This window comes from Procambarus clarkii, chromosome 40, assembly GCF_040958095.1.
Source record: "Procambarus clarkii isolate CNS0578487 chromosome 40, FALCON_Pclarkii_2.0, whole genome shotgun sequence".
Classification (NCBI taxonomy): Eukaryota; Metazoa; Arthropoda; class Malacostraca; order Decapoda; family Cambaridae; genus Procambarus; species Procambarus clarkii.
The window spans coordinates 31,381,961-31,397,283 of NC_091189.1; the positions used below are offsets into that span (position 1 = coordinate 31,381,961).

Here is a 15,323-nt window from a genome sequence, read left to right on the forward strand (position 1 = left end):
CAGGGCGTCGGCCAAGACGTTGGACACGCCCCGTACGTGAACCGCCAGGAGAGCCAAACCCCGAGAACTCAGCAGACGAGTCACCCGAAGCGACCAACCCCAAAGAGACAAGGACCGCATCGAACCCCCGCGGTTCAGGCAATGAACCACCGGAGAGCAGTCCGAATGGAGCCGAATCGTCGATCCGCGGGCCACCCGAATCCTCCCCAGAGCAAACCACACTGCCGCGAACTCCCGCACCGTACTGTGAGCTCGACGGAAGGACGGATCCCAACGCCCCTGGCCGGCCTGGTGAGCACTGGTCACAAAACCCCAGCCGAGAGACGACGCATCCGTGTACACATCGAGCGAGGGCTCGGGTAGGCGCCAAGGCACTGAACCCCGAAAAACCCGAAGAGGAAGCCGGTGACGCAGCAACCGACGCAAGTCCCCCGGGGGTCGAACTCTGCGATCGCGAGAGAGGCGGAAGGGGGAACCCCGAAGGAACCAGAACAGCCGTCGAAGCCAAACCCGACCCGGCGGGTAGACCACCATCGCGAAGTTCAGGCTCCCGCACAGCCCCTCGAGCAACCGCCGGGTGACCCGAGGGCCCTCCAGAAACAGACGAAGGCGGGACCGCAGCCGCAGGAGAGACTCCGGAGGGAGAGACAAGGAGGCGGTCCGAGAGTCCCACACGAGACCCAGCCAAGTCCGAACCTGAGAGGGAACCAGATGGGACTTCCTCCAGTTCACCAAGAACCCGAACCCGGCGAGCTGGGAAAGAACCAAATCCCTGGCTAGCAAGCAAGCGGACTGGCTGGGAGCCCAAACCAGCCAGTCGTCGAGGTAGGCCAACACCCGAACACCTAGGAGACGCAAACGAGCCACCACAACCCGTGTAAGGCGTGTGAACACGCGAGGTGCCAGGTTCAACCCGAACGGGAGACAACGAAAGCGGTAACTCAGACGCCCCACTACAAAACCGAGCCAGTCCCTGAACCGCAGATGAATCGGGACATGCCAATAAGCGTCCCGGAGGTCCAGGGACACCATCCAAGCACCCGGCTCCAAGAGGAGCCGAACCTGAGACAGCGTAGTCATCTGAAAGGAGGGGCAATGAACCCAGGGGTTCAGACGGGACAAGTCCAGAATGAACCGCAGGTCCGCGCAGTCCCGTTTCGGAACCGGAAACAGACGGGAAACCCATCTGAGGGACGACATCGTTTCGACGACGCCCAAGCGTACCCACTCCAAGACGACTCGACAGAGCGCAGGGGAAGAAGCCTGCCCCGCCAGCCCCGACCCCCCAAAGGGGGGAGGGGCCACCCAACGCCACCGCAGGCCGCGAGACACGACCCGAAAGGCCCACGAATCGTGGGACCAGGCGCGGGCGAACAGCGCAAGCCGCCCCCCCATCGCCCCGTCAAAGGGGCAAACCGCGAAAGGGCCGGCGACCCTTACGAGACCCAGAACCCCGCACAGCGCGAACACCGCGCCGACCAGACGAGGGAGGGTCCGCAGGAGGAGCCAACCCCAAACCTGACACCAGAGGCCTACCACGACGAGAGGAACCCCGAGCCCTGGCACGACCTTTCCGGGAAGACCCACCCCGGGACCCCCGGAAAACCAACAAGTCCGACATCGGACGACAAGCCGCCGACGCAGCCTGAATAAACTGCGCCACGGCCGACTCCCCAAACAGGAGAGGACAAAAAGGTGAAGAACGCCTAAGAGCCAGAGCCCAAGCAGATTCCACGGAGGAACCCAGCACCGCCTGCCGACACGCGAGACGGGAAGCATAGAACAGGGGAAACCGCATCCCGCAAAATCGGCGTGAACAGCTTCAACAAGGCAGCCGACGAACGCGCAGCCGAGGACAAGGTGCCGGACCCCGGGACGGACCCAAGCGTCCCCACATCCTCCACGAGCCAATCCGAAGACAGCTCCAGGAGGGAAAAGAACCGCAAGGCCGAACACAAAAGGCCCCGAGCGCGCAAGTCCTCCGCCACGAGCGCCGCCGAAAGGGAGGGAACCTGCACATGGAGCTGAATAACGCCCACATCGCGGGGAAGGGCAGGGGCAAACAAGCACTCATTCAGGTACTCAAGTTCACCCCCCAGGAAAACCTGAAGCACCGTGGAAGCTTCCCGCCACTCCAGCGTGCGGGAACGACAGAAGGAATGCCAGGAATCCAGACCAAACAAGGGGCAGTCTGCTAGCCAGGATGACTCCGGAACCTCGTAACAGAGCCAGAAAGGGAACGAAGTCCCAAACCTGAACGTGGACGGATCCATTTCCGAGGCATAATCCGGGTCACGCAGGAGGTAAGCTGCAAAGGCCGCTCGCACCACACCAGGTTGGATGCGATAAGCCGAAAACCTCCGGAAGGACGGAACCGACGTACCCGGGGGAACACGGAACCGTACCCGGGCAGGGGCCGACACCAAATCCAACTCGTACGCAGAGGGGGGGAAAGAAAACCCCACTCCTTGTAACAATAAGCCCCGCTCAGTGGGAAGAAAAACCCAGGCGGGGTCCAGCGGGGCCCAAGGCCCCCAAGTCAGCCCCTCCCCAGCCTCGAGGTCCGTCACCACAGGACCCGAGGCCGAGTCCTCTCCCCAAGCCCCGACCCCACAAGACAAGGACGGAGCAGCCGGAAAAGCTGGAGGAAGGGGGGCCCACTGGTCAGACCCTGAAGCTTCGGCCGGGAGACAAGACTCGAATGCCTCTGCCGCCCCCCCGGAAGGGGCAACCCCCGAAGCTGCCCGAGTCTCGAGATCAAGTAACCCCTGCTCCGACCCCGAAACCCTCAGACGCTTCGGGGCCGGAAGCAGGGGCGGGGGACCAGAACGAACAGAAGGGGAAGGACGAGGAGGTGCGGACTGAACCAGGATCGAAGCGACCCCCACCCCCAAGTCCGGGTCTCGAAAAGCAAAGCGGGGCAGCCCCGGGGCATCCGGGGAAGCAACCAACCGAGCGCGTTGCAACAGACGAAACCTAGACTGCAACGCACGTGCCGCCTGTACCCGAATAGAATCATCAGAGGATTGGGTAAATTGAGTCACAAGCAAGCAGCAACACTCACAGGACTCAGGGTCGAAAGTATCACCGACCCAACAGGCAGCGTGGCAGAGGCAAAAACAATGAGGGTCACCCTGAGACAAGGGGACCGAGCAACCCTCAAACTCGCACACAGCGAGTGGGGACCCCGGGGTCACATCCATCGGACCCACGCGCCCCCTAGGGGATTCCCAGGGTCCTGAGCGTTTACTTTAAGAGGACTCGCGCTCAGGTAGTCCCAGGCAGGGTGCTGCAAACCGGCGCCCAAAAACTACCAAGCAAACTTCTAAAGCTGAACCCCAGGGACGTGTACACTCACAGGGACCTAGCAGGGGGCGCCACCGAGGAGAACAGTGGAAGGGCAAAAACAAACTGAATAAAATGACAGAACCCCCCACCAGGCAAAAACAAAAAGAAAAACAAAACCCCGCAAGAGGACAGCGAACCCCAAGGAACAGAGCCGGCCGCGATGTCGGGAATTACAAGCTGAGCAGCACCCTGCGCCCCTACCAGTGCAAACTGCCTCTTACCTGCCGGTAACAAGGGAGAACAGAACCCCCAAGAGCCCAACAGGCGGCCGAAAAACCGAAAGGTAAAACGGACCAGCAGAGGCAGACCCCGAGGAGCCTGTGGAAGGTGGCCCCAAGCCCCAAGGGCAGTACTTACAGGGCACCTAGGGAAGGCAGCCCTAGGCGCATGCAGCCCGAGTACTGAAGATAACTCCTGGCTCTCGCACCCACAAAACTAACACCACACTCAAAGCACAGTGCAGTAGCGACACCGGAGCCAGAGCACACGACCATCGCCTATAGCATCAGCCTCAAGAACTGAGGTGTGGGTAGCCGGCGCGGGGGGTCTGGGGCTCCCCCTTCCCCCTCCCGGGGAGGGGGGAGCTGCGCAGACAGCGGCGCGGCAGTGTGTGACGTCACACTAATTTGCTTGTTTTCGGTTGGGGAGTTCTATCCACTAGTTCGGTATTAGGTAGCAATTTTAACCAGAATAGGGGTTTGTTTTGGGGCGCTTACCTTTCTGGGTGCCTGTTCCGGTCGATGGCAGACATAGAATGCTTCCAACTACACGGGGGCTTCTATAGGCCATTGCTCCCCTTGCCTCTCTGAGGGGGCCCGGTTCTGGCCGTGGTCCCCGGTAGGCCTAAGAACTCCATACACATGACTGATGCCAAAGTCTGACATTAGCATATCAGCCTGGGATAGCTCCGGGGAGCCGACGGGGCTCCCCCCAGAAATTAAAGGAGAGCTTGGCATACAAAAATATATACATTATTATAATTAATTATTTAATAATAAATTTATAGATACAGAAACTAATATAAACATGACTTTTTCCACTTGCTTTTGTTATCCCTCACCCTTGTTTCCATGCTCCCTCCCTTCACCCTTGCCTCAATGCTCCCTCCCCCTCACCCTTGCCTCCATGCTCCCTCCACTCATTCTTGCCTCCATGCTCCCGCCCGTCACCCTTGCCTCCATGCTCCCTCCCATCACTCTTGCCTCCATGCTCCCTCCCATCACTCTTACCTTCATGCTCCCTCCCCTCACCCTTTTCTCCATGCTCCCTCCCCTCACCCTTTTCTCCATGCTCCCTCCCCTCACCCTTTTCTCCATGCTCCCTCCCCTCACCCTTGCCTCCATGCTCCCTCCCCTCACCCTTTTCTCCATGCTCTCTCCCCTCACCCTTGCCTCCATGCTCCCTCCCCTCACCCTTGCCTCCATGCTCCCTCCCCTCACCCTTGCCTCCATGCTCCCTCCCCTCACCCTTGCCTCCATGCTCCCTCCCCTCACCCTTGCCTCCATGCTCCCTCCCCTCACCCTTTTCTCCATGCTCCCTCCCCTCACCCTTGCCTCCATGCTCCCTCCCCTCACCCTTTTCTCCATGCTCCCTCCCCTCACCCTTGCCTCCATGCTCCCTCCCCTCACCCTTTTCTCCATGCTCCCTTTCTTTACCCTTGCCTAAATGCTCCCTCCCCTCACCTTTGTCTCCATGTTCCCTTCCTTCACCCTTTACTCCGTTCTCCCTGCCCTCACCCTTGCCTCCATGCTCCCTTTCCTTCTTGCTCCCTCCTGTCACCCTTGCCTCCATGCTTCTTCCCCTCACCCTCGCCTCCATGCTCCCTGCTCTCACCCTTGCCCACCTTCATCCTTGCTCTCAAGGTAATCAAAGTTGCCTCCATGCTAACTCACCTCACCCTTGCCTCCATACTCCCTCACCTCACCCTTGCCTCCATACTCCCTGCCCTCACCCTTGCCTCGATCCTCCCTGCCCTCACCCTTGTCTCCATGCTCCCACCCCTCACTCTTGCCTCCATGCTCCCTTTCCTCCATGCTTCCTCCTGTCACCCTTGCCTCCATCCTCCCTCCCCTCACCCTTGCCTCCATGCTCCCTCCTTTCACCCTTGCCTCCATGCTCCTTCCCCCTTCATTCTTGCCACCATGCTCCCTCCCCCCTCACTCTTGCCTCCATGCTCTCTCCTTTCACCCTTGTCTTCATGCTCCCTCCCCTCACCCCTTGCCTCCATGCTCCATATAAAGGAAAAATTACTTCAAGATCCACACAAGAAGCCACTTACCAAGCAGGAGGACATCGGTCTTCTTTTCTTCATCTGCATCGCTAGCACTCTTAGAATGACGAGAACCAAGAGTTCCACGAGATCCAGGCGGCCCTTCCAGTAACAACTGTGAGCCTCTATGTGAGATGGTGGCCGTGTTAGCATCAACCAGGGCAGGAACAGCATACACTCCTGAACTACACTCTCCAATGTAAATTGTCGGGCTGTTGAAAATGAAAACTATTTAACAAGATATATTTTGTAATTGTACAGGCCAAGCACTTCAATAATGATATATCTAATTTTATAATCATGTGATAGTAGACTGGTTATCATTTGCTGTAAATTTAGCAGTTAAAACCATCTTTGTTTACAATATTCATTACTTCAAAATTACTTAACAGCTCTTTGTATATTTTATTATCCTAAAAAACCAGCGTTGAATGTAATGAAACGCCATTTTTTGGGTGAGACCCGGAGGCTTCCCGGAGTTAACCAGGCTGATATGAATGCATTAGACTCTGGCATCAGTCAAGTGAATGGAGTTCTTAGGCCTACCGGGTACCATGAGCCAGAACCTGGCCCCCTCAGATAGGGACGAAAAGCAGTGGCCTATAGGAAACCCCCCCGTGTGGTTGGACGCATTCTATGTCTGTCATTGACCCTATTGACTGGGTCAGGCACCCAAAGGGTAAGCACCCCAAAACAAACCGCTATTCTGGTTAAGAAATTGCTATTGAAAGCTGAATTAATGGACAGAATTCCCCAAATGAATATGAGCAAACAAACATGACTTCACCATGTCACTGTCTGTACAGCTCCCCCCTCCCCGGAAGGGGGAGGGGGAAGGGGAAGCCCATCCCCCTGCAGCCAAAGCAGCAATGTATGAAGACTGCAGCCAAAGCAGCAATGTACGAATGGAGAAGGTATGAGAAAAGACCACAGGCAGGCTGGACCAAAGAACACTGCGGATGACCTGGGAGACCCAAATCCAGGAACAGGGAAGGAGGGAAACAGGGTTAACAAAAGCATGTCCACTGCCACCAAGGCAACGCAGTGAGCAGGTAACAGTGAAAAGCCGCAACCCACGATGCACCCCCGGCCTAACCAACCAAGCATCAACAACCTAAGGACCCCACCAGAAATCAGCCGGCTGAACCACAATAGGGAAAGGATGAGGGAGGTGCTGTCTGAACCAAGGCCGAAGTGACCAACATCCCCAAGTCCGGGTCCCTATAATCAAAACGATGCAGTCTTAGGGCTTCCGGGTCAGCAACCAATCTAGCGCGTTGCAACAGCCTAAACCTAACGTACAACGCTTGCGCCGCCTGCACCCGAATATTGTCATCAGTAGACTGGGTAAACTGAGTCACCAGCAAGCAACAAAACTCACAGGACTCTGGGTCGAAAGTATCACCGACCCAGCAGGCAGCATGACGGAGGCAAAAAAAAATGAGTCACCCTGAGACAAGGGAACAGAGAAACCCTCAAACTCGCATAAAGTGAGGGGGAGGACTCAGGAGTCACATCCATTGGACCTGCGTGCCCCCGTGGGGATTCCCAGGGTCCTGACACAGAATTCACTCTCAGGGAAGCCCAGGCAAGGTACTGCTACCCGGCACCCAGGTCTACCAACAACTTTCTAAGTAACTGAACCCCTGGGACATGTACACTCACAGGGACCTAGCAAGGGGGGTACCACCAGAACAGAGAAGTATATGCTATACACCAGGGGCAACAACCAAAGGCAGACCCCCCTATCAGGCAGGAAAACAAAAAGAAAAAGAAAACCCTGCAAGAGGACAGCGTACCCAAGCTGAACAGGGCCGGCAGCTATAAGAGGTGGAAACTAGCTGTGTAGTACCCTGCGCTACTACCAGTGCAAACTGCCTCTTACCCTAAGGTGAACAAGGATGCCAGAACACTGCAGAACACGGTGTGCAAGGGCAGTCAGAAGCCGAGCAGCAAATGACCAAGCAGAGGCAGAACCCAAGGGACTTGTGGAAGGAGACCCCAAGCCCTAAGGATAGTACTTATCAGGCACAATAGGGAAGGGAACCCTAGGCGCATGCAGTCCGAGAACTGAAGAATTACTCCTGGCTGGCGCACCTCCAAGAAGACAGCCACCACACCACACAAGCACAGAGAACCAATTCAATTACTGAGAACCAATTAACACTTTCGCGCTTTAGATTATCCATGAGTCGTCACCGTATTTTCTTACATTTCCGCATAACAGACGACGCCTGTAGTCCAGCGAAAAAATATTTCTATAAATTCCATTTTCTAACCGAAATGGATGGGGATACTCTCAGATTTTTCTCCATGAAATTCCCGTTCTCCCTCACCGAAAATTTTCAGAAAAATTTGAATCTGTATATATCTGTATATATCCCCAAAAAAGAATTGAGTCTCGATGAGGGTACAATGGGTTGGCTCGGCCGCCTCTCTTTCAAGGTCTACAATCCCAACAAGCCTGATAAATATGGTGTAAAATTTTATATGTTGGCCGAAGGGAAATCAGGCTACATATATAAATTTGATGTGTATTGTGTAATTGGAAAAACGACAGTGGAAACCGTGATGGGGTTGATGGCGCCCCTAGTCAACAAGGGTTATCATTTGTATATGGATAACTACTATAACTCGGTAAGCCTAACAGAACAATTACGTGAAGTGGGTAAAAAAAAAAGAGTAAAGTAAAAAAAGTAAAGAGTAAAGTATGAGTAAAAAAAAAAAACACAAAGTATGTTTGGGGGTGTAGCGGGTGTGGCTCTGGGTGTGGCAGGCATGTGGCAGTGGGTTCCCTTTAGCTGTTGATATATCCAACACGTGGGAAATATTTGTATGTGTTATGTATATGTCTGTGTAGGGAATTTTACTGCGATCACTGTCATACAAATTATAAGATGTTTCAACAAGTATAAACATGACAAACATCAAACGAACGAAAACAATGCGTTCGTTTCTGCCGCGAACGCATACTGAGCGACGTGGTTCTATATTTGGCGCTTCTCTTACACATGCTTTGTACAATTGTTATACATTTCATCTTATAGAAAATTTTATTGCGAACACATTGGTATAAAAAAGAAATACGTACATAGAAAAGTAGAGTCAGGAAATGTATAAACTTTCCAAGCATGATTTCCCCCCTGTGTTTTCGCCAGTGCGCTCGCGGCTAACTACTCTCCACTTCACACACTCTTGCGAGTGGGCAATTACCTATATTAAACATTCATATGCATATGTCCGTGTAGAGAATTTTATTGCGATTCCAATGATACCAAAATTAGCGATGTAGGACAACTGTAGGCTTCGCAACCATTAAGAGAGTGGAAACATTTTGTTGCTGTTTGGCGCTCTTGGCGAGTGATCTGCATAGTTTTTTATTTGGTGTTGATACTCCTTATGCTTGGGCGGCATTTTATAGGTATGCTCTTATAGACAATTTCATTGCGAACACAGTGATACCAAATTTAAATACGTGCGCCTTCAATTATTGTCAGGACAGTCAAAAGAGTGTACACTTTTTCGGTCTTACCGCGTAGGCGCGCGAAGTGCCGAAAGCATCTGGGGTATTGTTTTTTTTTTAGCGCCGAGAGTGCGAAAGTGTTAAGGAGCCAGAGCACACAATTTTCGACTAGCGCATCAGCCTTAGAACTGGAGTTGTGTGTAGCCGGCACAAGGGGTCTGGGGTTCCCCCTCCCCCTCCCGGGGAGCTGTGCAGATGGCAGCGGAGCGACGTGGTGACGTCATGCTTGTTTGTGTTTGGGGAGTTCTGTCCACTAATTTGACTCTCAGTAGCAATTTCTTAACCAGAATAGGGGGTTTGTTTTAGGATGCTTACCTTTCTGGGTGCCTGACCCGGTCGATGGCAGACATAGAATGCGTCCAACCACACAAAAGGTTTCTATAGGCCATTGCTCCTCGTGCCTCTCTGAGGGGGGCCAGGTTCTGGCTCGTGGTCCCTAGTAGGACTAAGAACTCCATTCACACTGACTGATGCCAAAGTCTAATATTAGCAATATCAGCCTGGATAGCTCTGGGGCTCCCCGCCCAACCACTTGGGCTGGACGGTAGAGCAACGGTCTCATTTCATGCAGGTCGGAGTTCAATCCCCGACTGTCCAAGTGGTTGGCCACCATTCCTCCTCCCATCCCATCCCAAATCCTTATCCTGACCCCTTCCCAGTGCTATGTAGTCGTCATGGCTTAGCGCTTTCCCCTGATAATTCCTTCCCTTCCTTCGGGGCTCCCCCCAAAAATTATATTAAAATAAAATTTCCTTAAATTTCTGAGCAAAAAGTAAAACAATATGCACTTTACCTCAGTTTTTTAATAAGCAGACCATCAGAACCATCAGCATACTCATGTGTGAGATGCATAAATTCTTCTGTAAAGTGAGCCAGGGTCTGGGGTGCTACAGTTGTCATGGGAACTGCTAATAGTCCACCTGCAACCACACAAACACAATCAAAGCTCCAGATCCAAAAGTCCTAATATTGTAAAGCAATAATTTACCTGGCATTGTCAACGAATGTAATATATACAATCACAGTACTACAAATAAATAAATAAATAAATAAATAAATAAATAAATATATATATATACTTATACAGAGCACCACTTGGTTTCCGAACTTTAGTTATCCGAAACTTCCAGTTTCCCGATTGGGGTTGGGGAGTCATGCTACCCGAACAAAGTTCGGGTAGGAAGGGGTCCGCCAAGCGTCACGCCGGCTTGTGGTGGTGGGTGGGAGATGGTCCAGTTTGCCCACTGTGACTTCACAGATTCACGGTCTATTATTCCTATTATTTTGAATTGTCATAAGGCTGGAATGTTCATTCTGTGCTTTTGTTTTACATATCTGCACAATCAAGAAACATCTGTGCACCATGTTGGCTCCAAATGCACGCATTGCGTCAGTGATGGCTGACCGGTAGGTGGATGGATGAGGGAGCTTATGTGGGAGGCAGTATGAGAGAGGGGAGGAGAATCAGTGAGAGAGGGGGAGAATTAGTCAGAAAGGGAGGGAGAGAGAGATGCTAGGAGGGAGGGGGAGGTAGGGAGAGATGTTAGGAGGTAGGGAGAGATGCTAAGAGGGAGGGGGAGGTAGGGAGAGATGCTAGGAGAGAGGCAGGAAGGGATGGAAGTAGTGAGAATTAGGGAGGGAAAGGCAGGTTGGCAGGCAGAGGCAGGCAGTGAGTGGTAGTCACGCGGTTGAACCGCGTGACCTTTAACACTTTCGCTCGGGGATGACGCAGCATTGCGTCATCCTTTTACTAGCGGTAATGCTGGGGATGACGCAGCATTGCGTCATCCACTTTAAAAATTAGCCAAAAATCAGGTTTTGATCCGATTTTTTTGGGGACTGGTTTTAAAATGCGCGCCGATGTCTTCCCATTTTCTTTGTTGTGCCTAGTGGCCCGCAGGCGGCGTGGCACACGCCGTCGGCCCATTGTTTTCGCTCCACTGTTGTGACCGGTGTCGCCTCCCCTCGCGTCTCAAACGTGTGAACATTTCGGCTATTTTCCGTGGCTATATTTCTTACTGCAGCTTCAGAAACTATCTATGCTTACTCCACGATGGATAGTGATCATGAACAAGGCCCTTCCAGGAAGAAAATTGCAAAAGAAAGGCGTGAAAAGCAGAAGCTGAGTAGTGTACAGGAGAAGTACAAGCATGTGAGACTTAACTCCCACCATCCACTCCACCTATACAAAACATGGGTTGACCCTGCAGGAAATGTTTTCCAGGAGCAGGTGGAGTGGATAAAACAAATGTTCAACCCATGTCATGTTCAACACACAACACTGAGCTGGTAAGTGCAAATTTTTTTATTATTTATTTATTTTTTTTTTTCATACTTTCCCATATTGTACAGGCAATGTTGTTCTTCAATTGGCCCTTATATGCACATATCCATCTGAAGAATTCTATTAGGAACATTTTCATACCTAAATGAGCGCTGTAACACGAAAATTGAGATTACCACTAGGAAATAATACTAAACATATGTGGGCGGGAATTGGGAGTGTAGCAGGAAGGCGTCTGAGCGCTCACTCATGGCTAACGCGTGGCCCGTCTTCAACTCGTCGGCGGTTGGAGCGTGACCAGGTTTTTTATTTTATATGCTAATATTCCTCTAGAGAATTCTATTACGAACCCATTGAGACCAAAATGAAAGACCTAGGACGAAAATTGAGGTGACCAGAGTGAAAATAGTGAAAACATTTTATCGCGTTTGCGCGCTCCCGGGTAACTCGTTCGCACTTTCTCTGCTTGCTGCGGGTAATTAGCCGGGCTTTTGGAGTTTATATGCATTTAGTGCTATAGAGAATTTTATTGCGAACACAATGATACCAAATTTAATCTTGTAGAACGAAAATTGAGGTGACAAAGTTGAAGAGAGTATACACTTTTCGGAATTGACACGCGCTTCCGTGACACGCTGGGGCCCATATCGCCCTGTCGAGGGGTGGCGCGCGGGGTGCACGAAAGTGTTAAAAGAGAGTATGGGATGTAGGGGGGGCGGGCGGGTGGTTTGTCGGTGGTGGGGGCGAGACCGGCTCATTCCCGAAGATAAGCCTAACACACACTACCCGTTAGCATGATGGCAGGGAGGGAGGGAGGCAGGCAGGCAGGCTGGGAAGGAGACAGGCTGGGAAGGAGGCAGGCAGGCTTGCTGGGAAGGAGGGAGGCAGGCAGGCAGGCTGGCTGGGAAGGAGGCAGGCAGGCAGGCAGGCAGGCTGGGAAGGAGGCAGGCAGGCTTGCTGGGAAGGAGGGAGGCAGGCAGGCTTGCTGGGAAGGAGGGAGGCAGGCAGGCAGGCAGGCTGGCTGGGAAGGAGGCAGGCAGGCTGGCTGGGAAGGAGGCAGGAAGGCTGGCTGGGAAGGAGGTAGGCAAGCAGGCTGGGAAGGAGGCAGGCAGGCTGGCTGGCTGGGAAGGAGGCAGGCAGGCAGGCTGGGAAGGAGGCAGGAAGGCTGGCTGGGAAGGAGGTAGGCAGGCAGGCTGGGAAGGAGGCAGGCAGGCAGGCAGGCTGGCTGGCTGGGAAGGAGGCAGGCAGGCTGGCTGGCTGGCTGGGAAGGAGGCAGGCAAGCAGGCTGGCTGGGAAGGAAGGAGGCAGGCTGGCTGGGAAGGAAGGAGGCAGGCTGGCTGGCTGGCTGGGAAGGAGGCAGGCAGGCAGGTAGCGATATATGGGTGTTGAAGTGAACCGTGAACCACGTGACCTTTGAGAGTGTGTGTGTGTATGGGTTTGGGGTGGGGGGAGAGGGGGAGGTGTGTCGGTGGTGGGGGAGGGACCGGCTGACTCCGTAAGCCTAGCCACACTCCACAGACCTGTGACCCAGATTTGTTTCTTAAATGTACAGTACATCATCGTATATTTTTGGCAGGATGTGCCTGCAGGCTGGCAGGATGTGCCTGCAGGCTGGCAGGATGTTCCTGCATGCTGGGCTGGCAAGCTGGCTGGCAGGATGTTTCTGCAGGCTGGCAGGCAAGCTGGCAGGCAGGCTGGCAGGATGTTCCTGCAGGCTGGCAGGCAAGCTGGCAGGCAGGCTGGCAGGAAACATCCAGAGGATGTTTGCCAGACGTCTTAATAATCAGTTAGGAACAATTAAGGACTCTTATAAAGCAGATCAGGACTTCACTTATTGGTGAGTACAAACAAAATACGGTCGCATTTACGCTATGAACCTGTCGATTTTTTCACCTAGAGTTTTTTCATAAATTTTTCGGGAAAATTTCTTTTTACATTTCTAGTTTATTTTTTCCCCTCTATTTCTCGAATACGAACTTACATGTTAACCGACGGGTCTCGTCCCCAAGGGGTTCGGAAACCAAGTGGCACTCTGTATATACAGAGCACCACTTGGTTTCCGAACCCCTTGGGGACGAGACCCGTCGGTTAACATGTAAGTTCGTATACGAGAAATAGAGGGGAAAAAATAAACTAGAAATGTAAAAAGAAATTTTTCCGAAAAAATTTACGAAAAAACTCTAGGGAAAAAAATCGACAGGTTCATAGCATAAATGCGACCGTGTTTTGTTTGTACTCACCAATAAGTGAAGTCCTGATCCGCTTTATAAAAGTCCTTAATTGTTCCTAGCTGATTATTAAGGAGTCTGGCAAACATCCTCTGGATGTTTCCTGCCAGCCTGCAGGAACATCCTGCCAGCCTGCTGAAACATCCTGCCAGCCTGCAGGAACATCCTGCCAGCCTGCAGGAACATCCTGCCAGCCTGCCTGCCTGCCAGCCTGCAGGAACATCCTGCCAGCCTGCCTGCCTGCCAGCCTGCAGGAACATCCTGCCAGCCTACCTGCCAGCCTGCAGGAACATCCTGCCAGCCTGCCTGCCTGCCAGCCTGCAGGAACATCCTGCCAGCCTGCCTGCCTGCCAGCCTGCAGGAACATCCTGCCAGCCTGCCTGCCTGCCAGCCTGCAGGAACATCCTGCCAGCCTGCCTGCCTGCCAGCCTGCAGGAACATCCTGCCAGCCTGCCTGCCTGCCAGCCTGCAGGAACATCCTGCCAGCCTGCCTGCCAGCTTGCCTGCCAGCCTGCAGGAACATCCTGCCAGCCTGCTTGCCAGCTTGCCTGCGAGCCTGCAGGCACATCCTGCCAGCCTGCCTGCCAGCTTGCCTGCCAGCCTGCCTGCCAGCTTGCCTGCCAGCCTGCTTGCCAGCTTGCCTGCGAGCCTGCAGGCACATCCTGCCAGCCTGCCTGCCAGCTTGCCTGCCAGCCTGCAGGAACATCCTGCCAGCCTGCCTGCCAGCTTGCCTGCCAGCCTGTAGGCACATCCTGCCAGCCTGCAGGCACATCCTGCCTAAAATATACGATGATGTACTGTGGTTAGGCTTACGGAGTCAGCCGGTCCCTCCCCCACCACCGACACACCTCCCCCTCTCCCCTCACCCCAAACCCATACACACACACACTCTCAAAGGTCACGTGGTTCACGGTTCACTTCAACACCCATATATCGCTACCTGCCTGCCTGCCTCCTTCCCAGCCTGCAAGCTTGCCTGCCTCCCTCCCTGCCATCATGCTAACGGGTAGTGTGTGTTAGGCTTATCTTCGGGAATGAGCCGGTCTCACCCCCACCACCAACAAACCACCCGCCCCCCTACATCCCATCTCTCAAGGTCACTACCTTGAGAGTGAGTGGTGACTACCACTCACTCCCTGCCTGCCAGCCTGCCTGCAAGCTAGCCTGCCTGCCTGTGCCTGCCAGCCTGCCTGTGCCTGCCAGCCTGCCTTTCCCTCCCTAATTCTCACTACTTCCGTCCCTTCCTGCCTACCTCCTAGCATCTCTCCCTACCTCCCCCTCCCTCTTAGCATCTCTCCCTACCTCCTAACATCTCTCCCTACCTCCCCCTCCCTTTCTGACTAATTCCCCCCCTCTCTCACTGATTCTCCCCCCCCCTCATTCATACTGCCTCCCACCTAAGCTCCATCGTCCATCCACCCACCAGTCAGCCATCACTGACGCAATGCATGCATTTGGAGCCAACATGGTGCACAGATGTTTCTTGATTGTGCAGATATGTAAAACAAAAGCACAGAATGAACATTCTAGCCTTAAGGCAATTCAAAATAATAGGAATAATAGGCCGTGAATCTGTGAAGTCACAGTGGGCAAACTGGACCATCGCCCACCCACCACCACAAGCCGGCGTGACGCTTGGCGGACCCCTTCCTACCCGAACTTTGTTCGGGT

The 15,323-nt window shown here is 53.5% G+C and overlaps 1 protein-coding gene across 3 annotated transcripts in view; it reads right to left on the reverse strand.

Annotated features, from left to right (window-relative positions):
- Positions 1-15,323, reverse strand: part of Ire1 (serine/threonine-protein kinase/endoribonuclease Ire1) — a 148,793-nt gene that overhangs the window by 98,389 nt on the left and 35,081 nt on the right. For all 3 annotated transcript variants that reach the window (XM_069338944.1, XM_045742067.2, XM_069338945.1), the window contains 2 exons: positions 9,934-10,060; positions 5,627-5,829 (listed from right to left, as the gene is read on the reverse strand). In XM_069338944.1, the coding sequence (XP_069195045.1) occupies positions 5,627-5,829; positions 9,934-10,060 (330 nt within the window). The remainder of the gene's footprint in view (positions 1-5,626; positions 5,830-9,933; positions 10,061-15,323) is intronic.